Genomic DNA, 25,237 nt, shown 5'->3' on the forward strand with positions numbered 1-25,237 from the left:
TTTACATGAACACTTTTATTGGCTTTATATGAGGAAAGATGTCATTTCTGTTTGTACCAAATGTGTCACATGTAAGCATGTAAGCATGCAAAGTCTAAGGTTTAACCTCATGGCTTGTATTCCCCTTTACCGGTGCCTTCCCAACCTTGGGTAGATATTTCTATGGATTTTGTGTTAGGTTTGCCTAGGTATCAATCTGGAAAGGATAGTATCTTTGTTGTGGTTAATAGATTTAGTAAAATGGCTCATTTTATTGCCTGTTCTAAAACAAATGATGCAGTCCATATTGCTGACTTGTTTTTCAAGAAAATTGTTAGGTTGCATGGATTGCCTAAAACCATTGTGAGTGACAGGGATGTGAAGTTCCTTAGCCATTTTTAGAGGACTTTATGGAGTAAGCTAGGAACTAAGTTTTTGTTTTCTACTGTGGCACATCCCCAAGCTGATGGGCAAACTGAGGTAGTCAACAGAACACTTACTACCTTGTTGCGTGCGATAATCCAAAAGAACTTGAAGAATTGGGTCAGTTGTCTGCCTCATATTGAGTTTGCATATAATAGAATTGTTCACTCTTCTACTTCCTTCTCTCGATTTGAAGTTGTTTATGGCTTTAATCCTTTGTCTCCTTTAGATATATTACCATTGCCTTCTAATGAGCAAGCAAATCTTGATGGCAAGAAAAAAATTGAGTTTGTGCAAGGATTACATGCTAAGGTGAGAGCCAACACAGAGAGGAAGAATGAGCAATATGCTAGGCAAGCTAACAAAGGTCGTTGGAGGATTGTCTTTGAGCCTGGAGATTAGGTTTGAGTACACCTGGGGAAGGAGAGATTTCTCGATCAACGCAAATCTAAGTTACATCCAAGAGGAGATGGCCCTTTTCAAGTCTTAAAGTGGATCAATGACAACGCTGATAAAATAGATTTGCTTAATTCCTATGGTAATGTTAGTGTTACTTTTAATGTTGTTGATTTATCCCCTTTGATGTTGCAGATTCGAGGACGAATCCTTTCGAGCAGGGAGAGAATGATGGAGGAGCATGGTGTGATCAAGAGCACAGGCAAGGAGCCCAAACAAAGAAGTCCAACATTCTAAAAGATCCATTACAAGGCATTGGAGGCCCAATGACAAGAGCAAGGACCAAAGCTATGAAGGAGGCCTAAATTGTCTAATAAGAGAGCTGGAGCCTATTTATTTGGAAGAAGCACATTTTAACGAGCCTAAAAGGAGTCAAAAAATGGTGATCACATTGCTAGAAGTCCAACAAGATGATGTACAAGGCCCATGTGGGGTTCAGCTTAAAGAAATCACTTAAAATACTATGTGACAAGCATGTGTCTTGAACAAGGATCATAAGTGACGTCCAAGAATCTTCAAGAAGGCCCATGTGGGGTTGCGGAAGATCTCTTAAGAACATCCATAGGACAGAACTCAAATCATACATTTTATAGTGTTTTTGTAAGTGTCACCAACAGAAGGATTTGAGTCCTTAGGTGGCCTTGCAAAATTAATTTTATAGTTATGAACCCTTGATCAATTTTTCCTATAAAATATTAAAAATATTTTAAAAATCAATTAGCCATGTAATTGATAAATATATTTATTTGTTAGATATAAGAACATCAATTAAATTTTACCAATCTTAGTGATCTACTTTTATTACTTATTAACTAATTTTATCAGTCCCTAATCAGTTTTTTAATTGATTTTCAATTTGTTGACTAATAACTAATTATTGAATAAATTATTATTTTGATTAATTAGTTTTATTCTATATATGGTCATTATTTTGGTGTGACTAGTGTTTTCAAAACATTATTGCTCCTTTTCATTAGTCCTTGTTGCTCATTGAATATCTTCTTCCCTAGCTTCCTGAACATCATTATGTTTTTCTCTCTCTCTTTCCTTAGCAAGATTAATTCTGTTGCTAAAAGTGATCTTCTTATATGGCCTTATTTGGGACACAATAATACTTAATTAATTAGTTGAAATTACCTCTAATCTTTAATATAAGAGCTCATTTGATATTGAATTTGGTCCTAAATATAAGACCCCAATTCATTTTGTCTCTCACATTTATTGATTTTTTTTCAAAGCAATCCTTATAATAGTTGCACAAATATTTCATTTAATGGTAGCTTTATCTAATATATATGATTAGTAAGGGTATTCTGCGAAAGACAACATGTAATTATTATAAATAACTAATTTAATAATTTTTTTAATATATTCAAATTAATCAACTAGCTTCTATATGAAGGCAGTATATTGTTAGTTCAACTACTTGTGTATTTCTCTCACAGTCAGGGAAAACGAATTTAGTGATTGTGGTCTAGTAGACAGAAATGTAAATTACATTTTAATTTTTTTTCATAGTTAAGATAGATGTTTAGTTGAGAAAGTATATATTTTTATCGTATCAAGAACATACAATAATAGAATAAAGAACAGAAAAATTGAAGATTCATCCAACCAAAGAGCAAAACCAAACAGAACAGGTTGAAAAGAGAAAAAGAGAATAATTTTATTTTATTATTTTTTTTTTTGGCCAAAAGAGATTGAGCATGAGGTCTGCCCATTGAAACGGCGTGTTTTCAGCATAAGAAGCATATCTGCCGTTGGTTAGGAGCTAATCTCAGTTGTCAAATGATTTAGAGGTTTAGGGCATTTTCACCGTGGACCCAGGAGCGTCTGGCTCTCCTCTGCTGCCTGTCCACTACCTTGCATACGGCATCATTTCCGGCAAAATGGGGACAGAGCTGGAATGAAAAAATAAGACGATAGAAGTGTTTGAGTAAGATCAAAACTATAGTTTCAGAAATATTTTTACGGTACATAAAGTAAATATACTGAGAAGTTTATCTTGATTCGTGAAAAAATATTTCTGAAAAATGTTTATTTGATAAAGGCAAAAACATTCAAGTGAGAGCAGGAACAACTATTCATCCCTATTTGTGGGACCCACCCACCTCCAAAACATTTTTTAAAAAAAATCAATTAAATACCTTTTTGGCAAAAATTAAATAAGACAAATATACAAAAAAAGAAAGTTTAGCTTTGAGGTTAAGGTGTATATAGCAACTTAAAATATTTTTCCAAGCACATTCAGTATTTTAAATTTTTTTTTATGTATTTAACATGTTGAAGTATTTTTTCAATTGCATCCAACCCTCTAAATACTAAATTATATTTTGATACATTAAGCATCTTAAAGTATTATTTTAGATACCTCCAACACCTAAAATTATTTCTTTGTGCATTGAGTACTCTAAATTGTTAAGTGTAAAATTACATTAAAAATAATTTAAGGTGCTATGTGTACTTAAAAAAATATTTTAAGACGTTAGATATACCTTTAAATTACTTTAGTATGATGAATGTACCCAAAAAAAAATACTTCAAGATATTTCATGCAACTTAGCCTCAGCTTTTATTTTACATCAGCCTTTTAGTGCATATTTTTATATTTCCAAAGTTATTATCATTTTATGTCTTGACAATCATTTGTAAAATTTATCGAATACCGGTTTATAAAGTAAGCAACCATTTAGTTAATCTTTTTCAATAAAAAATAAATTATTTTAAAATAAAATTTTTGAAAAAATTAATATGTAAAATTTTAATAATAATTTTTGAAAACTAATTATCATTGTAAAATTAATTAATCTTAAATTAACCAAATTTAATCCTGACATGTGATTGTTTATTGACATAATAGTTTAAAGTTTTCAAGTTTATAAAATGAAAAAGAATTTGCACTTATTTTTTTCCCCTCACTAAGATCGTGTACAATATTTATAGAGATATAAAAATATCATAAAAAACTGATGTGAAATAGCGGCTAAGGTTTCTATTTTTCTTTAGCTTATGTATTTATCTAATGTCTAATTGATAAAGAAAAATGTATTTAATTGATCTTTTAAAAAATGTTTTGGATGTGGGTGGGTCCTACAAACGGGGATAACTTTACTCAAACGTTTTTGCGTTTGTCTATTTGCCAAATCCTCTTCGTCCTATTTTTTTATTTCAGCTCTCTTCTCATTTTGTTGCAAACGGTGCCGTATGCAAACAGCGGACAGGCGGCGGAGGATAAGCTCAGCGGAGGAAAGCCAGACCCGACCCGAGAAAGGAGCCTCTCGCGTCTCGACGAATCGAGGGGCAGGGGTAGCGACTAGCGAGCAGAAGGCGACGCGGCATAGACGGCTGGAAATCGGTGATTGAGCGCCGGAGATTTATACTTGGTGGTCCAAGGTGGTTGACGGAGGCGGTTATTGGCGGAATTGAGACGGTGACGGCGTGATTGGATAGTCAGTGGCTTGCGGCGTGGTGCAGTGAACTCCTTTTAACTTCAATTTTCTTCTCACACTCAACCAAACTCTCGTCTGTGGCTCTCGCTCATTAAATCAAAAACCTGCGAGGATCCATTATCGAAGACCTAGAGCCTTCGGTATCACTGTGGTGAGTTTAAAATTTTGTTTACCGTTTAAAATATTTTTAGGTGAACTTCCATCAGCATATAACAGATTTGAACCATGTTTTCTGGTTACCCATACGATTAAAAATTATAATTTTCCCTTCTGGTATAAAGACCATATTTTATAATGGAGAATCCGTGGGAAAAGTAGTGCATTGGGCCTGAGGGGCCGATGTTCAATGAAATGCTTGAAAGCCGTAGTTTTTCGCAGTTCACTCTATGAATTTGTAGCTTTTTTGATTCGGCTACTGAAGGAGATAACAATGACTTTCACTGATATATGTAATATTAAAAGTTCATTAGCTAAAGACTGTACTTAAAAGAATGAAAAAAGGTGAATCGGCTTAGTGATGAGGAGAAGCGCTGAAATGCTAATTTTTCAAACAGCTGTTTGCTTATTGTTTGATAGTGCTGACACGTGTGTTTCCGTGCTAATTAACATAATTGCAGCACTTTGCATGGCTGTATTTCTGCTAACACTTTCAACCTTCCTAGGAGTTCTTTATTCCAAAATTTTTCTCTTTTTTCCAGTATAAGCAAAATTTTGTTGGTGACTAATCCCGTTTGAATTAATTTTCAAGTCAATTTTTATTATAAATTTTCGTTTCTGCTATCCATGTTGAATTTTTTCTTGATCTAAGGGGTCAAGCTTAACCGAAGACGTTGGACTTCTCCCCAAACATTGGCGCTCACTCTACTAATATGTTTACATGGCTTGGAAGGAATAAAAGAGACTCTGTGATGTTTGAAATTTAATGTTTTTTCATTGTCTTTGGAGGCATTGTCTAAAAGGATAGTATTCATGTGCTCCATGTGGGGTGTTGGTGATGATTTGATTTAGAAGGTTTGCTGTCTTAGATTTTCCGAGCGATTGGGCTGCATTATTACACTTTTTATCATTTTTGTTGCCTATTTTTCTATGCATATATTTCCTAGATTCTTCTCACAGTGTCTTATTCTCCTTTGGCTATCATCTTCCTTGGATAAAAATGTATTTTATCAAAAAAATGTTTGAATAAGAGATGAAATTATTTGGAAAGTCATGACACCATCGATCCCGTTTGAGCTTGAGGTTCTGCTGGCTGTAATGTACCTTTCTTTGCAATGATTGATTAGGTTCCGACAGTTGCATGCCAGATACTTGGAGAAACAGAAGAATAGCTGCGTTTATCTGAGAGAATCGCCATTATCTAGAGAACATGAAAGTGGAAGAGGTGAATCGGTGTCAAATTCAGGAATGGTACCCAAAGTTTAAATCAGTATCCATCAAAACCATAATTCACCAACTTCCAGAATCTTTTGTTGATTATCTTCTCAACGACTCTGGGCCCTTCCTGTTGCCAGTTTCTGTCTCAAACGAAGACCCCTTTCCCAATCGAATTCATAATCCTGATGAGGAAGAAGATTATCAAGTTTCAGAAGGATCTGGTGATGAAGCTGAAGAACCTCCACCACCACCTTCATTTCCAGAACTTGAATTGAAAGTTAAGGAATCGATTGAATCCCTTGGAGGTGCAGTCTTCCCCAAGCTGAATTGGAGCGCACCAAAAGACTCTGCTTGGATAAGTACCACAGGTACCCTCGGGTGCTCCACCTTCAGTGAGATCGCGCTATTGCTCCGGTCATCTGACTCATTGGTCCATGACTTGTGTCATGCTTATGATTCTAGTGATGATAAATCTTCGTCTAGACCCCAAAACTTCTTCCTTGCCCTTCGCAAGTGGTACCCATCCCTTCGGCCAGAGATGGAGTTTCGATGTTTCGTGCGAGGGAAGAAACTAATTGGAATTTCGCAGCGTGAGGTGACTACTTTTTATCCTTCCTTGCTTGAAAAGAAGAACGATCTCCTTTTACTCATACAGGATTTCTTCAACGACAAAGTAAGAGCTGTATTTGAATCAGAAGACTACACATTTGATGTTTACATTACAAAGGGTGAGAGGGTTAAAATAGTGGATTTCAATCCATGGGGTGCTTTTACACTGCCATTGCTGTTTGCATGGGAGGAACTAGATCAGATTCTTGAAGACGGAGATGGTGTGGAGTTCAGAATTATTGAAGATCGTTGTGCTGTCAGGCCAGGGCTTAAGACGGCAGTTCCATATGATTACTTGGATACTAGCCCTGGAAGTGGCTGGGATAGATTTATGAGGGATGCAGATGAAGAGTGTCATAAACAATCTAGGTCCCCAGAAGCTGGTGCCTGAGAGGTAGATGGATATTTCAACTTGTCGCTTGATTTTTAGATTTGAGTTGGCAAATGGAACTATAAGAAGGAAGCGATTTCTTTGGTTTGACTACTATTTTGGTCGTTTTAAAGATACTTATTTCATCTAAGTTCTGAAATTTATGAAATTAGTCCAAGCTTGTTTGGGTATGCTAATTTGGTCGTCATCTTCTGGTTTTTTGCCCCCCTTGAAACAAAATCATCCCTGTCACCTAAACTTATGGGCTAATTAACTGATTAGTTTGTTAACAATTATCTGATGATCGTAAGGATATGTTTCCCTTTGACACGGACTGACATCAGCTTCTATAACAGTATCCTGTCAAGTTTCAAGTTTTTGTACTTCTGTCTATCCTTGTGTTTGTTTGGCATGGTGTGATGCATATGAATTTTATAGCATATTTAGAGTGAATTCTTGTTCATGTACAGGTTCAAACTTTAATGTGCGACAGCTCATCTAAAGTGAAAAGATTAATGAAAGCATTGCTTACGCGGATTCTATTGATAAGAGAATGTAAACAGAATTGTTCATCATGACTTGTGAAAACCAAAGTCACAACTTGCACATATAAGAAAAGGAAAAGCTGAAACTTTTGTACAGCAAAGAAGAACAAAGGATCAAAAGTGGCTTGATAAGGCTAAAATTTGACACAATGTTTGACAAACATTTTCAGTCCCTTGTTCTTCTTGGGGCTCTCCTCCTGCTGCTTCTTCTCTGTTATTCTCCTCATGTCTTCTTTCCTCCTCCTTTTCTCCCAATCTGCCTCTATCTGCAAACATAGCTTTCATATTATAACATCAGACCTATTAGATCATTATTGTCATACCCTCATCTCTATTCAGCTTCACTAAAGTTAGATACTGTTTTGTATAATAATAATTAATAATAATAATAATTGTGATGACGATAATAATAACAGAGCACTTTTCATTTTAGCTGGCTTCCACATTAACATTATTGTTGCCGCCACCGCCGCGACCCATTAGCATTATTAACTCCTTCAAAAGAACAAAATAGAAATCTGGATGGCATTGAAGGAATCCATTTTTAATTTATTAAGTGAATTGAATAATCAATATGGTATGCAGTAATTGATTAGAATCAAGATTCTTTGCCACTGCTCAATCACACTCTAAAATTGCTGTTCAAATCATTTCTTTGTTTTTTTGGGCTATTACTCCTGTAATTCTAGTACTTTTGAATTTTATGGACATTACATTACATAGGGATGAACTGGAGCAATTCTAGTTCTCTGTTAAGTTTTAATGGTGTTGCATGTATTTCAAAAATTTAGGAAGAAAGGTCTGGGAGAGTTTAAGTTGTAATTAAATTATAAAAAATTCCCCAACAAAAGATGAGAATAATGATTCAATAAAGGATATGAAAGCATTTTTCATATTATATGATGTTTTCTTGAATTTATATAGCAACAAAAACTCCAGGAAAGAAAAAAATCAAATAGAATTTCTTAAATTTAGACTTTGAATAACAATTTTCTCCCTACCTTCAGCATGCGATCCTCCAGATGATCAAGCCTCTCGATCAACGTTCCTTTCACTCCAGTCTCCATAATGACGTGGTCGATCGGACGGCAGTGCTTCTCCAGGCTCTTAGGGGAGAAATCAACGGACGACGCGTGGCCTTCACTCGTCAGTGTGCCGCTTGATGGAGTTGATTCAAAAGAGCTCTTAGGAGATCTGTTGTACCCTCTAATTTCTTCCAATTGCTTCAACTACAACATTTACCCGACAAGATCAATCTCGGCCCAATTAAAAAACCAATGAGTTTAAAATATCAGCCCAACTATAAAACTAGGCCCAAAAGTCTATACTATGGCCCAATTAAGAATCACCCGCATAGTTTCGTTTAATTTCCACTCAAATTTTCGCCAAACAAAAAGAAAAATTGCACTCAAATGCTTCAACTATTTTCTTAAAGGAAAATATTCCTCAAAATTATTTTTTTTAAAGGTCACTTATCATCATTTCACCTAAACTAGTTATGAATAAAGGAAACAGTTTCCAATTTTATTATCTGAAAAATTCTAGTCAAGTATAAGTATATCTAATAATGATAAGAAAAATGTGGTCTGAAAATAGAAGAAAATGATGATTTAATAATAAAAGTTTAATAATAAACATATACTATTTTCCACTGTAAACAAGTTCTTATAATTAAAACTGTAACGAAGATGGTGAACTGACCATGTTATCCAAACGGTCGATCCTAGTGAGGATTGGTTCTTCAGTGGAAGCCATTTTCTGTCACTTTCCCGAGAATATCAAAGAAGAAAAATATTCCGATCCCTCTCAGCCGAAGAGAATAAAGAAATAAGCTTTGTGGGAGTCGCCTTCTTGGATTGGAAGAAGGGAAGAGAGAGAGAGAATGATATGATTCTCCTTTTCGTTTTTCTTCATTCTCATGGTCGTTTTATAAAGGAGGGAGAGAGAGACAGGAGAGGAGAACATGGGGCATTTAATTGGGTGGTACCACGCGTCGTGAAATTACTGTGCACTGAGGATCTCGGATTCGCCACGTGTCATGGTGACGTGGGACAGTTATGGCAGGTTTGTGAATAAGTTGATGTTTGAAGGGGAAGCATGTGATGGACACGTAAAATAGCATGGAGGAGCATGCAGGAGAGTGGGAGTCGCCACGTGTGAATTCACGTGATGGCCTGACAACATCATCTTTCTGGAACTCTGTTCATATCTGGATCCAAGTTCGGATCTGCAGCTCATCATGAAGGCTGGTGGAAGGCTGATCATCAGAGATTATGGACCGTCCATTTCATCCAACTGGTCGAATCACTTGGTGATGAAATCTCATCCTGACCATTGATATCTCATGATATAAAAGCTTGTCTATGAGTTTGAGTTATAATCTCAACTTGCGTGTTCTTACTCTTTTAAATTGCAAAAGATTCACGCAATCTCTCATAAACTAGTATTTTGAGTTTTAGTTGGATAGTATCCTGAACATAGTTATTTTTGCTGGTAAAAGAAAAAAAGAACATAATTATTTTTAATATGAGGGATATCTATATTTAGGGGAAAAAAATCGAAGATTAACATGGACAGAAGATCTTTGCATTGCCCAATAAGGGGGAAAGGAAGACGTAGCAAGTTATGGACCACGCAATGTAGATATAACTCTATGGAATGGGAAACGGATAGGTGCGATTGTTCGGCATCTCTTCTTTTAAGCAAGTGGTTGAAGGTTTGATTTCTAAAGATTTGTATTGGGTGCTCATCAGATTTGGACCATCCAATCTGACCTGGACGATCCAGATTTAATTTTATTTTTATTTTTTTAAAATAATTATTTTAATAGGTATAGGATAAAAATAAAAATAATTTCTTAATTATCATTATTTAAAAATATAATTTTTTATTTTTAAATAATTATTTAAAAATATTAAATTTGGACGGTTCAGATTGCTCATGAGGTGATGATGAGCACTGAATGCGAACGCGATTTCTAACTCTTGTGAATGAAAAACATCTCATGGCCAGTCCCCTAGCGCTTCATGGAATGGAACAATGAATAATATAATGGAACTGAAAAGATAAGACCAATTATTTTGGCACACTTATAATCCTTTTTTCCATTTTAGATAATTTGTAATAGTCTATTTAGGAGAGGGGTAAAATTGCACCTAAAAAAATCATTAATAAAGTTATACAACAAAAAGAAAAATCAGAAGTAAAACTGCATATTTATCCTAATTTCTGTGAAGAACCAGATTTTTGATCAAGTAAGTATGAGTTCAGTCTCTTTTTTTTAAATCATAATTTCCTCAAGTGTAAGTATTAAAATGTAATTCAGAATGAGTGTAGAAATTCAGGGTTTGAAAGAAAAGGAAACTCAATGAAACGAGGTGAAAACATTGAAATAAATGATGCTCCACCATTCTTTTATCATCATGATGGTATCTTTAACCACTTCTACGCACTATTCATTCATCTCTTTCATCATCATGATGAGAGCTCCTATACTACTCACCTGAACTTCAATTGGTTGTCATCTCTTTATTATTTCCTTTAACCCTCTAGAAAGTACTTAATATTATTACATTTATAGTAATTATTTCAGGGCCTAAATTTGTATAGAACTTTATGCTTTGAGCTTTCAGATTTTGCCTCCTTTTTTCTTTTTTTTTGGGCTGGCTCTTGCGAATATAAGGCTGTGAATGAAAAGCATGGGCAGCGGCGTGGGCATGAGATACCCTGCTTCCAGAATTTATGTTTGACTTGGCCACCAGAAAAATTTAAAAAAGGAGAGTATGAAGATTTGCATGAAAACAAAAATAAATAAATAAACAAATAAATAAATAAATTGATGCATCTTCATGTTGGGGGAGAAGATATCATAGTGATGCTTTGTATACATGCGTTGCCAATCCTAATCCCACAACGGACTACAAAATAATTCAGTTGGCCAGTTTACATATATTTTAGCAGTAACTTGTTTAGTATTTTATATATGTACATATGCGTGCGTGTATGTGAGCTTGTGAAAAGATGAAGATAAGATTGATAAAGATATAATTCCATAAGTAGTGGCATCCCATGGAGGTGAAGATGGGCATATGGCTATACGCCTTCTCAAATTCTTAAAGCATAACTTGTGGTTAAATGGGTCAAATTCATCTTATCCTATTTTTAAAGATGTCAAATAAATTCTCAAACCAACTCATCAAATTAGTGGCTCTAATGAACATGTTGCGAAATCTACAATCATTTTGATTATTATCCTCAATTGATCATTCACCAACCAAATAATTTTGTAAGTGGTCGAACGAGGTGAATCCTAGCAATTCCCATGGAAGGGTCGTAATGGGCAAATACAGTTTCTTGCTTTCTATGGCTAATGAAGAAGAAGAAGAAACAGAGTAAGGAACCAGATAATATGCAGATTGTAGACAAAGAAGTGTGATCCTTTTTATCACAATTAATAGTTCCCCCCGAAAAAACAATAAGTTATTTCAAGGTATTACAAAAGAATAGAACCCTCACACAACGTAATTTTAATTTAAATTTCTGCTCTTAGCAACTATAACCTGCACGTGAAAAGCATATTACATGAACAAATACAAGTTACAACAAAAAGAAACAAAAAAGAATTAAGCCATCCAAATACCCCCAAGGCTTGTTTGTTTGTTCTTGATTGAGCCAAGGAGCGTGGCAACAAAAGGCGAGCTCGTTTCCATCTGCCAGTTTGTCTAGCAGTTGATTCCGCATTGCTCTGAATCAGGACCGGTGACTCGGGTCGTGAACGGGTCGATCCGGACCCATAACAAAGAGAAGATGGAGGCAAGCAGGATGGACCAGACCACAACAATGGTTGGCGTGCGGTTCTGCCTTCCCATGAGACCTTTGAGGAAAGGGTAGAGATGGATGATGACCCAGAACGCGAAGAAAAGCTTGCCAAAGAGTGGGCCCCACGACTGGTAGCCACTGTTAATGGCGTAGGAGATGCCGGCGACGACTCCGACGAGGTTGATGATGATGAGGGTGGTGGGTGGGATGAGGAGGGTGGTCCATTTGAACATGTAGAGTTCAGCAAAGTCGCCTTCTTCATCTGATGCCTTGGAGGTGACGGTGAAGTTTGTGTCAATTCCGGCGAGAACTTTGAGTAAACCTTGGAACACGGCGAATAGATGGGCGGAGACACCACCGATGACCCAAAACTGCTCATTTCTCCACCACTCGTCGATTCCAACACCACTCCACCTCATCTCCAGGATACCCGTTGCAAAAATGGAAAGAAAGAGGGAGATAAACCATATACTTGCAATGTTGCTAATCTGCAAGCAAAGCAAAAATCAGTTATCAGTACTCAAGCCCACTGCCTAATACCTCTCCTCCGAATCGTTGGAACTAGTTGAGGAGTGTATTTGCTTTTTAATGTTAAATTTAAGACTTTAAATCATTTTGATTCTCACATTTACTTCGTTTTTTTCTTCCAAACTAATTTATTTGACTTTTTAACGCATAAAATTATATATATAATCTAGTGTTTCATATAGATATTTTAGAAGATTATATCACATTTGTCAGCATTAAACAATTTATTTAACTTTTTTAATTTATTCAAATTAGTTAAGTAATTCTTATATTTAGGAGTGGAGGAGTATGTTGTCAAGACACATGTTGAATAAAAATCATGGAGAAAAAACAAACCTGTGGGATGATGAATTTATTTGTGAGTAGACAGACGGCTGGCAAGGTACAGTACATCAGGAGAGGAATGGAAGTGATTGGATAGATTGTGGTGTTGACATAAGCGAACCTCTCAAGCCATTTGAGCCTTCCACTGTAACCATACCAGATGGGACAGTGTCTACTGAGAAGAATTTCCACAGAACCCAGAGCCCATCGAAGCACTTGGTTCAGACGATCAGAAAGATTGATAGGAGCTGAACCTTTAAATGCTGGAAGCTTGGGGATGCAGTAAATAGACCGCCAGCCCCGAGCATGCATCTTAAATCCAGTGAGAATATCTTCTGTGACTGAACCATAGATCCATCCTATCTGTATAAAACAAGACAAATATTGATGATCCTGAGAAAATTAATATAAACATGTAATTGCATTATATGTTTTAAATAAAACATCAGCCCGAGGCTAGGCTCCTTCACAACCTCCATCCCTTCCTTAGCTCAATTTGGATAAAGACCCATTGATTCAACTACCACCTCAGTTCTTTTGGAATGTAAGTGGGAATAAGAAAGAAAATGAGAATTTAACATAAGAAAGCACCATACCTCAGTTCCCCATTCTGACTTGTCCTCGTAACCACAGCTGATAACATGGATAGCCTCCTTAAGCAGAGTTTCTGGGGTTGCAGACTGAGGAACACCACCATTCTCCATAAGCGTAGACGCAACAAAAACAGCAGATTGACCAAACCTTTTCTCAAGGCTCATTTGTGACATAAGTAGTGTCTTCTCATCATCAAATCCAGCCCCTGCACATAAAATTGCATATATAAGAGTTGACATTTAAGTAAACGAAGTCAACTGAAAGAAATCAATGCAAAATATGCATCAAGAGTTTGAGAGGTACATAGTAACCAGGAGAAAAATGCATTAACAGGCATACCTTCGACTCCTTCTTCTATATCTTCCAGGTTGAAGATGGGCACAGTTGGGTCAACGTTTTTGCCAGATTTTTTCTTGTCTGAGCCTTTCTTGCTAGATTTAGACCTCTTCTTTCGACTTCCACCACAGAGTGAAGACAGCAACCCGGGTTTCTTATGCTTGGGTTTGACGGGGGGTTCATATCCATACAAGGCCGTTCTATTGAAGACGCATCCAGTACCGACATACACAGGTCCTTGAATGCCATCCAAACCTCTCAAGTTTATCTGTCATTCACGAAGAAATGAAAAAGAAAACTCAGTATAACAAAGTAGTTAAATCACTTCCAATACATGAAAAGTATAATACATTCCAACCAAGGAGCAAGGCACTTGACATCAGGAAGAATGGTTGAATATGAATTGTGAGATACTTACATCAAAGAAAACGGTGTTACGATTGGCATATCGATCATTCCTATCAATACCATCAAACCTTTGAGGGAACTGGACATAACAAACATTTTTCCCAAGGTTGGGATCCATCATGAAACACATCGCTTCCCTCAAGGCCTTGCTGTTGTTTATGTAGTGATCACAATCAAGATTCAATAAGAAAGGACCATTAGTAAGAACGGCTGATACACGAACCTGCAACAGTTATATTAATTGCCATGGGTTAGAAAAGAATATAATTGGAGAAAATAACTGGCATTGCATTCTACTGTAATCATGACTCACCAGCGCATTCATGGCACCGGCCTTCTTGTGATGTTGAAAACCTGGACGCTTTTCACGAGAAACATAGACTAAGCGAGGTAACTCATTACCCTCAGTGTCAAGTCCTCCGCTTTGGCCCAAAAACACCTGAAAATAAAGTACGCAATCTCAGCGGTCAAATGAATGAAATACATGCACTTCTTTTTTGACAGATAAGCAACAGATAAGCAAGTCGTCTTAGCTTTGAGAAATCATCCGAACCAAAATAAAGAAACTACCTGGATCATTCCTGGATGGTCTCTAGTGTTGTTTCCAGGCCATGGAGTGCCATCTTGCATTACCCATCCTTCTTCAGGAACCTTCTGTGCCTTTGCAACAAGTCCATTAACACGAACTTTGAATTCTTCATATTCTCTCTGTGAAGCAAGGGAAGACATAAGCTAAATAGATATCCTTGAGGAACTTTAGCACAAGCTAATCACAGGTGCGTAAAAGTCAAACTCTTACCTTCATGGCTCTACGTTCTTTGACAAATGACGGATGGACCTTATCCTTCAAGTAGTCAACCTTCAGTGCAAAGTACCACTCTGGAGCCCGGGGTTCGATGCTGTACTTCTTGCAAAAAGGAACCCATTTCCTTGCAAACTCTGACGTCTCAGCCAGAGCTTCAAATGTCAACATAGCAGCACCATCGTCAGACACATAGCAGGAGACCTTATCAACTGGGTAATCGACTGCAAGAATAGATAGCACGGTATTGGCAGTCACAAGTGGGGGCTCCTTTAATGGGTCAACAGTACTGACAAAAATGTCAACAGCTGCTAGTTGTGACGGTTCTCCTTCTGGTTCATACCTGCAATTCAGATTTTAAGGAAAAAAAAACATCAGAATGAAGTAGCAAGACATATGGAACAATTTAATGATGAATTGCTTGGATAAGGCAACAGAAAAACATGATAGCCTGGAAGTGGCCCTACCTGAGTGAGAGCCTGTCAAGATATGTTTCACGGTTCACAGGGAGCCACTTGGGGAACTGATCCAAAATCCAAGATATGGCAAACCAGATCTCACATATGACTGATATCAACCACAATGCATATGCATTGGGCACGGGATTCGTTATACGGTAATGCAAGAAAATGCAGAGGATAACCAGCCGCAGAACAATGACCATACGGTATGGATTAATCCTAGATGATGGGATAGAAACCTTCCTTGAAAGCGGTTGTCGAGCTTCATCATTCCTACAACACAAAAAGATAGATCAAATACTTTTCATGCACGGAGATTTGAAGACCTGAGTTTGTTTGAATGACTTTACTTAATGGCAAAGCAACAAAAATCAGTTGATCTGATATAAAGAATACATGTGGTCAAGACAATTAGTTTCTAACAACGACCAACAAATAAAGCATAAGAGGCTGAGAACAGAAGCAGGGCTGCAATTTTCTTATGGTTTATTAAAAAGGGCACTCACAGCAAGGAATCATCCATAAGCACATCAGTACTGGCATCAATATCTCCTGCTCCTCTTTCAGAAGCAGCCTGGCCAGTGCTCATTGGAGCAGCATTCTTTTCCTGCTTCATCTTCCAGCCATCAACTCTTTCTTTCCATGCCACATTACCCATTCCTGCATCCATGCCCCGAATATTTGCTGCATGAGGAGTATAAAATCTCCATAAGATAACTACACGAAGAAACATAACAAGGCATAGACAACAAATGAAATATGTACAAGGATGGAGGGTACAGAAAGAAAGAAAGACACGCACGTGATTGATTAATGTCTGATGAATATGTCAGATTATGGACCCGTTTGCCACCACCAATTCCAGGAGATGCCATCGAGAGCCTCTCAGGTGAGGCAGCTGACAATTCTCCTGAGACCTGAAATTGAATTTGAATCCCATTTAAAGCTGCTCAAGGAGAATGTGCAACTTTTTTGGGCAGACGAGTTTGAAAGAGAAAAATATCATTTGCCTAGCTGATTGAATTACCTCTTGTCCACTGGTTAGCAAAGGAATGTGGTTGTGAGGAACCTCTTTATCATACTTTGGAGCACCGACCTCCTCTGAGTGCCCATATTTCATGTGCCAGCTCAACATGCGCTCTGAAATCTTCTTTTGGCTTTGGCTTTGGCTTTCTGACTCATAGTCACTAGCACCATCAGCAGCAGCAACATCTTCCTCTCTATCTCCAACAACTGCAGGACTTCCTGAAACCAGTTCAACAGGCAGCAGTAAGTAGAGTCACAAAATAGAAGTTCTTTTTTAATATATGCAGTACATGACCAAGGAAAACAGAGGAGTCACTTCATCTAATACATGACGTATGCATGAGTGAATTATGTCTAACAAATAACGGTGAGAAATAAATTGAGAGGGAAAAAGTTCTTAAAGCCTATATTAATCTGATTATTTATGATTTGGTTCACTGGGATGCACTATGTGCACAGAAATTCCTTGGAATAAGTTAATCACTGGTAAGAATGCAGGAAAGGGACTTCCTTTCCTTTTCTTTATTCTTTGACTATGTTTACTGTCATCAACAGTTCCTCTCCTTCTTTTATAACTTTTATAAAGCAGAGACATGAAATATTTTTAATTTTCCAAATCATTTTTTAATCCCACTCTTTCCATTCCATTTCAGCACCTATCAAGTTTTAAGCACCTCGTCCCTTCCAGACCCCGTTTCGTCCTTTTTTTCATTAGACGGAAAGCAACATTCCAAATGTATTTGGTCAGAGCAACAGGCACAAACCCAATTACTTAAGTGGTTTGCACATCCTCCCTGCCTTAAATCAAGCGTATGGAATAGATAAGCATTAAAGATTTCCTTTTTTATGGGAAAAAATCCGGATCAATCCACGTAGAAGATTCAGTTTGAAAGGAAAAGGAGATACCCCTCACTAAAAATACAAGTAGCACACAAGATAGAGTTAAGATATCATACGCACAGGCCTTGTTTAGGCAAAATGATAGTAATGAAAAATTAAAGACACATATGTTAGGCGTAGAAGATCTTGAATAATTTAATTTATTATGTCGTATATATTATTCAAAATTTTTACATTTGGGAGACTATTGCTTGTTGAATTGATACTAAACATATTTTGCCATCACAGTCTCCCCCTTGATCTCTCTTATTCTCCCTTCTTCTCCTTCTCCCTTCCCCTCTTTCCCTTCTGCCTACATCCGATATATTCTAAAATGAGCGCCTTACATCGTTTTCATTTGGTTTAGAGGAAAGAGATCAATTCCCTACCAGATAAATTTCATATCATTTTTTTTCATTAGAAGCTTAATAAGCTATTGTAATTTGCATCATAAGCATGACAGCATTCAAATATATGAAAGACATGTTTTATCATTTGGTTTACCTTTGTGCCTTTTGTATCGGGTTTTACATTGAGGACAAGACTGATTCCCATCCTTCCTTTCATATTCATAGCATGGCCTGCATACAGGAAAAGCACAAACATCGCATGCAATGAATGGCTCCCCATCCACAGTCTTCCCAACATTATCACCACAGATCTGGCAGACTTGGCCACCCAACACTGTCATAGGCTTTCCCTGAGTATTAGAAAAGATATAACCAACAAAAGAAGGTTAGAAAACAATGCATTGCCGATGTGATCACATTTTCGTGTTCGTAATTAATAGAAACCGTAGAAGCACAAGAATAACTTGAACGTTTAAGGGAAACCGATGAAAAATTGAAAATTGGAAGGAGGAAGCATAGCTGCAAAATTGATGCATGCACTGTAAGGTTCTTCGATAACGATATACCTTTATGCAGTTCAGTATCACATAATTAGATCTTTCCGAAGAAAAGAAAACTCCTATGAGTGACTGTAAGGTTTATATAAAAAAGATGATGATAAAAACTTAAAAGCAAAAGAACCTTGTATTTTTCAAAATTGAAATAGTGATGAAACTCACCCCTGCTTCTCCTTCTGACTCCATACCGCTTACTTATATTCGCCTAGAAGCCAATAAAGGATCAAACAGTAGCTCAAACTCAACAAGAATCAGACATCACTTAATATGGACAATCCTCACTAGCAGCTCGTTTTTCTCTGTGGAAACGAACACTCGGATCTGCACGAGACACCAGAGGATAAGACAGTAAATCAGATCTCCAGCTTCCGCCAAGCATTATTCAAAGTCAACAGATTGAAATGCTTTAGATTTCTCAAATTCCAGCGAAACTGCTCAGAAGATTTGATAGAGCTAGATTTTAAACTGCGAAATGTCCGTTGTATTGGAAAGAGGAAAAAATGCAGAGTCCTGAGCTACGGCAATGAAAAAAAACAACAATCGTTTCTTTGCCTCGATGTTTTCACGAGATCAATAAACATTGAACGAAAATCTACTAATAAAACGACGTTCGATACGTCAAAATTTAAATCCGGTTTTCATTTTCTCAATTTCCGCAGCAACCAAACAGACCAATATCAATCGACATTTACCTCAACAACGGCGATCTACACCGCCAATGATCAGCAAAACAGATCGACCACTCGAATTCCAAACAAACTGATCAAAATCAACGCAATGGATCTCGCACTAGAAGATCACAAAGACAGAGATAGAAGCAGAAGCAGAATGATCAACGAGAATTCAGAATGCAGTAACAAGAGATCGAGTTGACTGAAAGAGAAGCAAAACAATAGAGAAAGAGAAAGAGAGAAAGAGAGGGACGGCTATTGATTTCTCTCTCTTTTCTCTGCCAGAGGTTGGAGGCTTGGGCGGGCGAATGGCTAGCTGGAAATATATATATAAAATAAGAGGAAATCACTTAAGGAAGACGAAAGGGACAATGTAACTACTAAGCTGAGGCCTCCGACACCACCGACAGTTGAGAAGAGAGTACACAGTGAGCTCATATCAAACAGATCTCGTAACGTAACTTTTGGCCACTAAAAACCAGATCCCATCGTCACTTCAATCATTTTTATTCCCTTCCACATTGCTTTCACCAAAAGTTCCCCCCACCCCACACCAACGTTTACATTAGCATAAGTGACAATTTCTGGCTGGCAAAAAAAAAAAGTGACAATTTCTGTAAAAACTTTTGTTAAAATTACACAAATTTTATTTAATAAAGATAAGAGTCGTAATTAGTATATATATCTAAAAGAGTTGGTATAAAATGATAGAAAGTCCTTAGAAGTGATATGGATGGGTAAACAAAGTCGTCCAAGGCGTTGATAAGAAAAATAAATTAGACTATATGGAGTCTGAATATTCTAGAGATAAATAGAGGAGGATACTAAGTAAAATTATTGAGCATGATTTTATGTTAATACTACTTCCGGTCCTAATTATAAAATCTCGTTTGTAGTTTATAAATAAGGTATTCTGACTGAAGATAGTAATTTATTTGTAGCGAGACGAGGCTATAAATCTCGAACTGGATTAGCCGGATGATGATATAAAAAAATATCTGCATATATATAATGGTATACTGCAGTTTATGCAGCTGATCTCACTTGGTGATATAAGGCTTATGAACAAATTTTAATTAGTGACGTGAAAAAAGAGATATTTTTCTCCCCGTCTTTTTTACGAGTCTTCCTTCATTCGTAACAAACAACAAAAAAGACCTTGAATTATAGATGAATATTTTAATATGTACGCACAAATTGTATAATTTAACAAAAATAAAAATAAAAATAAATAATTATTTGTGATTTATTTTTTCAAACAAAGTTGCATACATTTTGATAATAAAATAATTTTTATATAAATTTTGTTGTTTATAACTAGCAAACTTTGTCCATACGGTAAGTTGTCAGTAATTGAGTGTTTAGGGTTGAAAGACTGTTAAATGAAATATAATATTCACATAAGTTACATATATAGAAAATTAAACTTATATGGTAAAAAAATACATCCCTCCATAAAAATACTACTTTACCTGCATCTAATTTTACTAAATTCGATTAAAAATGCTATATATCTTTGGTAAAAAGATTTATACAATTTAAATGAAATGTAATCATTATTGTATAATAATAACAATATGTTACGAATATTCATGTATAACAGAGCGATAGTATAAACATTATGATAATGAACATGATTTTTAAATCATTTTAGTCAATAAAAAATAATAATTGGTTATTAGGAGAAGTTTGGTGAAAGAGACAAGTGGGTTGACAAGTCAACAACAGCTGGAACAGAGACAGCATTGCCATAATTGATGTTCTAATGCGCTTCGGGTGAGCGCCGAAGACAAAAAGTACTACTTGTAAAATTATTTATGCTTTTTTTAATCATACTTTCTTGTAAAATTATTTCAATGGGATTTATTTTAGAAAAACCCAAGATTTTACAAAAACTATCGAATAATAATAAAGGAGTAATTGCTTTATCTTTGGCCATAGACGGTGGACGGAGGGGTTGTTATTTGCAATATAAAATCAAGAAGTTAAAAGAAAAGATTCCTTTGGTTTAATTAATCCGTCATTTTAATCGTGGCACAATTTAAAATATCTAAAGCTAATGATGACATTATTTATTTGAATAAACCTTTAATACAAAATTTATGTGTTGAGCATTTTTAATAAAATAAATTTTCCCTTAATATTAAAAAATTATTTTGTTTAATAGTTAATTATGTATAAGTACTTTTCAATTGAATCCCTTACAGATAAAATTGATATCAATAATCATTTTATTAATGTACTGAAAATTGAATTATTTAAATAATTCGTTTACGAGAAATTAATAAAAAAAAGAATGTAAGAAAAATTTAAAATACATTGAAACGGAATTTTCTCCTGTTTGAGTAAATTTTATTTACTTTTTGTGTGATGATGACCTTTATATTTAGTGTATCATTATAAAGATCTCATCATATGGTACAAAAGTTTAAAACTAATTTGCACGTAAATTTTAGATTTAGACCAACAAGCCAAATTATTTGTATAGGCCAGTTCTTCATTTCAATAGAATCTCTGGATATCATTTAAGACAATTTATAATTTATTCATCATCATCATCATCATCATCATCATCATCATCATCATCATCATCATCATCATCATCATCATTTTATGAAGTCGTCGTCATCATCATTTTTATTGTTAATATTTGGTAGTAAATATCTAAATTTTATTTCTATCGGATGAAGTCTAATTAAATTCCTTCTTATTTTGAAGTAATATATTTATACAAATGTATTGTATTTTCTGGCTAAAATAAAACATTCAATCATATAAGTAAGTAGAGAAAATATCCATACAATTTAATTAGAGTTCCTACCAAATATAAAAGATTTGTTAATATAAGAGCTGCTTAAATAATTTAGATAAATTAAAAAAATCAAATTAATTAATAATAACAAATACATTATGATTTCTTTGTAATATTTTTATATACATTAAATTAGATATCAATTTATAGATTATATAAATTTTTTTGAAGGAAAATAATAAATATAAGAGACAAAATAAATTAAATTATTATATTTAGTATCAAATTCAGATTTCACATTAGAAAGTGAAGGGAGTAAAAAAAAAAAATAGTACATGTTAGCCTGTCTCCATCCACCGGTTGAAGTTTGAACTCCCAGTTGCTATAAAAGATTTGTCTTTAACCCTCGAAAGATATTGTTCAAATCAACATTGCGATTAAACGGAGCGTTAGTGCGTTTCGCTAATTAACAACGACATCACATGAACTTGACAAAAGTTTCGGTAAATTTTTTTTTTGGCCAAAACAAAAGTTTCGGTAAATTAAGTTCTAATATCTTATACTACTTCCAGTTCTAATTATAAGAGCTAATTGATTAATTTGAGGAGATTAAAAAAAAGTTAAGTTAATTATTTATAATAAATATGTGTTGTTTTTCTTAAAATATCCTTGTTAATCACGTGTACGTATTGGCTAAAACTACCATTATTAAAAGAACTACTTTAGAAAAAAAATATATAAATATGAGAGAGAAAATAAATTAGGGTCTTATATTTGAGATTAAAACAAAAATCAAATAAGGTTTTATATTAAAGACCGGAAGTAGTATAATATTAGGTCAATCAAATTTTAATTTTGATTCGTGTAGTTTTAAACCATTAGTGTTAGTTCTTATAATTTTATAACAATTATGTCCGAGTTTAACAAATGTTTTTGTATTTTTAATAAATTTTGATTTTGGTTCTTGTATTTCAACTTAGACCAGTCACTATGAAACTATAGAGATTAAAACCAATTATTTAAGACTATAATAATCAAAACCAAAATTCAATTAAATTGTAAAGACAAACAATAATATTAATCCTAAAATTTACCAATGTGTATCGTCCTCGTATAAAAAAATGAGGCCTTAATATTTTGCCACGGCAGCAAAGCTTGCAGAGTTCAAAATTTCAAATATAACAAATTAACAAGACTCATACTAAACTTTTAAGAATTTTATTTAATGTACTCTCTCCATTTGTTAAAAACCATCAAAAAGTCTCTTTCAATGATAGAAGCGGAATGAGACTATGAACAAGAATTCTTCCTAGTGAGATTCATCTCTTTCGTACTCAACTACCATGTAGTATGTAGCTTTATAACCTAACTTGCCCGCACATTTAATTGCAATACCGGACACTTGAATTTCTATCTTTCGTGAGATATGAGATCGGTCTTTACCAATTGAACTAATATTTATTTATTCATATTCTTAAGATTAATACTACTTTCTCTTGTATTTAATGTAAGAGTTTGTTGAATATTAGATATGGTTCTAAATATAATACCTCAATTTATTTTGTCTCTCAAATTTATAATATTTTTTTGAAATATTCACATTAATACTTCTAACGCATATGATTAAATAGAGTAGTTCAGGAAAGTCAACTTATATTTATCACAAACTAATCTAATTAGTTTACTTAATCTCTTCACATTAGTTATCCAACTCTTATATTAAAAATAAAAAATAGTACAACTTTAAGGATGAAGCACTTCTCCAAATTTTTTGAGAAATTGTGAGCAGTACTCTACGAGCAGCAATTCTCACATATACTTCCCAATTGCAATAGAGTGTTCACTAACAATGGCCTCTTTTCTCATGCTCATCTCCTAACTTGAGAGCTAATATAATTTAATTAATTTTCTTTTTTCAAATTAAAGGAACAAGCTTCAAAATCTAATGTTTTATGTGGGCTTTTTTACCGCAATGCTATAAACAGTAGAAAGAAAATGCCGAAAAGCTACATAATGGATGTTATTTTCTCAAATGCTACATTCAAAGTTGTTCTTGTCATGAATAACTTCTAAAATCGATCTTGGCAGGTGCAACTTCTTCAATATTTGCTTCATATCTTGATTTAAGTGCAATGAAAGTTTACTTTGGAGTGAACAACTTTAGAAGTTCACCACTCCAAGAACAACTTCATCACCCCATGTTCAGCGTCCTTCATCTCCTCTTTCCCCTCTAACACATGAAAATGATTAGATAATAATTTTGTAATCATTTGGACTAAAATTTATGTGCAAATAATTAGAGAAAAGTTTTAATGATTACATAATAATACTAGTAATAATTTTGAAATTATTATGGTATATTAAATAGAAAATGATTAATAAAAAATAAAAATTGATTTACCTAACAAATAGTGACTTCTGGTGCCACATCTTGTTCTCCTTCTCACATGTTGTGGTCGTTGTTGTATGTTCACTTCTTCTTGAGATTCAAGTGTCTTATTTATTTATGTAGTTGGTGTATTTAAATCAAACTAAGGTAATTCAACTAAATAAATTGATTGCTGAGGGGTGGCAAATGCTTCGTTTGATGGACCATCTAGGTTGAAACTTGAAAGTAGAAGAAGCGTTGTATTCAGCCGAAAATAGTACCAGATCATCAAATAATGACATGAACGACTGAAATTGAGCAGGATATGGTGAGTCAGAATGCGATGATATCAATGAAGGTGACATGTAATGAGGCTCAACTTGAAGAGGATTATGAGAGGTGATAGGGGATGATGATGAGGCTGACATATAATACGACTGACTAAAAACTTGATGCTCTTGTCCCTCAATATTTTGATTTTGAATTGGTGGTTGGGTAGACAAGTAGCCACCACATCACGTGCTAGGTTTATCTCAAAGAATTTGTGGGCGAGGCAAATCAACTTTTGGTGGAGCACACTGAGGGTTCATGTTAAGTCGTTGTTCTTTCATTGCAAGTAAGATGTTGAATTGGTCCAGAGCAACTCTTTCTCAAAAATCGGTGCAGTTAGAGCATGTCAAACAAGAACCAATCGTTAGCCTATATAACTCATATATTATGTCAGCCTGAAATAAATAAGGTATTTTTTTGGTAACACAATAAATAATTAAATAAGACATTTTTTGTATAACACTTGTTGTATAAAAGAAAAAGATGGTATTGGTGGGAAAAAGGTGAAAAACTTACCACATAGCCAGATCTATCGTCTTGTATGTCTCCAATGCCATTGTATATATTCAGATGTTTGATCAAATTCATCAAGCATAACAGGAGTGTGAACAATAATATGTGGCCATCTATCCTAGGCTTCAATGAAGTTTGAGTATCATTGAGTCCAATTTGTAGTTGTCCTACCACGTAGTTGTATTGTATGATAATTTCCCGAATGAACAGATGGGACAGGAATTGGTTGTTGATGATCGAATTGCCTTAACACATGGTTAGGGTGATGCCGTTTTATAATATGAAAACATATTAGAGGAACAGAAACAAGCCAAA

At 35.0% G+C, this 25,237-nt stretch overlaps 3 protein-coding genes and 1 long non-coding RNA gene across 5 annotated transcripts; 1 reads left to right on the forward strand and 3 right to left on the reverse strand.

The window, feature by feature from the left end:
• The first annotated feature begins 4,075 nt into the window (after positions 1-4,075).
• On the forward strand, positions 4,076-6,868 carry LOC114752303 (cell division cycle protein 123 homolog). Its single transcript, XM_028941037.1, has 2 exons — positions 4,076-4,458; positions 5,591-6,868. Exon 2 carries the CDS (start codon positions 5,674-5,676, stop codon positions 6,679-6,681), a length of 1,008 nt encoding a protein of 335 aa, XP_028796870.1. The 5' UTR covers positions 4,076-4,458; positions 5,591-5,673; the 3' UTR covers positions 6,682-6,868.
• Positions 4,843-5,575, reverse strand: LOC114752305 (uncharacterized). The gene is made up of 2 exons (XR_003740822.1): positions 4,915-5,575; positions 4,843-4,885 (listed from the first exon to the last, which is right to left on the reverse strand). It is a non-coding gene; the product is annotated as an uncharacterized LOC114752305 (long non-coding RNA).
• Positions 6,869-7,112: 244 nt separating the features above from the next.
• Positions 7,113-9,037, reverse strand: LOC114752304 (uncharacterized). Of its 2 annotated transcripts, none has more exons than XM_028941039.1 (3): positions 8,907-9,037; positions 8,207-8,434; positions 7,113-7,471 (listed from the first exon to the last, which is right to left on the reverse strand). In XM_028941039.1, exons 1-3 carry the CDS (start codon positions 8,958-8,960, stop codon positions 7,340-7,342), a joined length of 414 nt encoding a protein of 137 aa, XP_028796872.1. In that variant the 5' UTR covers positions 8,961-9,037; the 3' UTR covers positions 7,113-7,339. The 2 variants fall into 2 exon arrangements, with proteins under 2 accessions (XP_028796872.1, XP_028796871.1); XM_028941038.1 differs by having other exon boundaries at positions 7,113-7,483.
• Positions 9,038-11,655: 2,618 nt separating this feature from the next.
• Positions 11,656-19,222, reverse strand: LOC114752309 (cellulose synthase A catalytic subunit 3 [UDP-forming]). The gene is made up of 15 exons (XM_028941043.1): positions 18,981-19,222; positions 18,451-18,609; positions 17,886-18,081; positions 16,504-16,721; positions 16,279-16,393; positions 15,983-16,160; positions 15,483-15,749; positions 15,013-15,358; positions 14,784-14,921; positions 14,527-14,652; positions 14,224-14,436; positions 13,809-14,073; positions 13,472-13,674; positions 12,888-13,238; positions 11,656-12,511 (listed from the first exon to the last, which is right to left on the reverse strand). The coding sequence occupies exons 2-15, from the start codon at positions 18,472-18,474 to the stop codon at positions 11,927-11,929; spliced, it is 3,225 nt and encodes a 1,074-aa protein (XP_028796876.1). The 5' UTR covers positions 18,475-18,609; positions 18,981-19,222; the 3' UTR covers positions 11,656-11,926.
• Positions 19,223-25,237: the final 6,015 nt, after the last annotated feature.

The sequence above is a fragment of the Neltuma alba genome, unplaced genomic scaffold (assembly GCF_004799145.2).
Source record: "Neltuma alba isolate B1F8T4 unplaced genomic scaffold, ASM479914v2 tig00007327_pilon, whole genome shotgun sequence".
NCBI lineage: Eukaryota > Viridiplantae > Streptophyta > Magnoliopsida > Fabales > Fabaceae > Neltuma > Neltuma alba.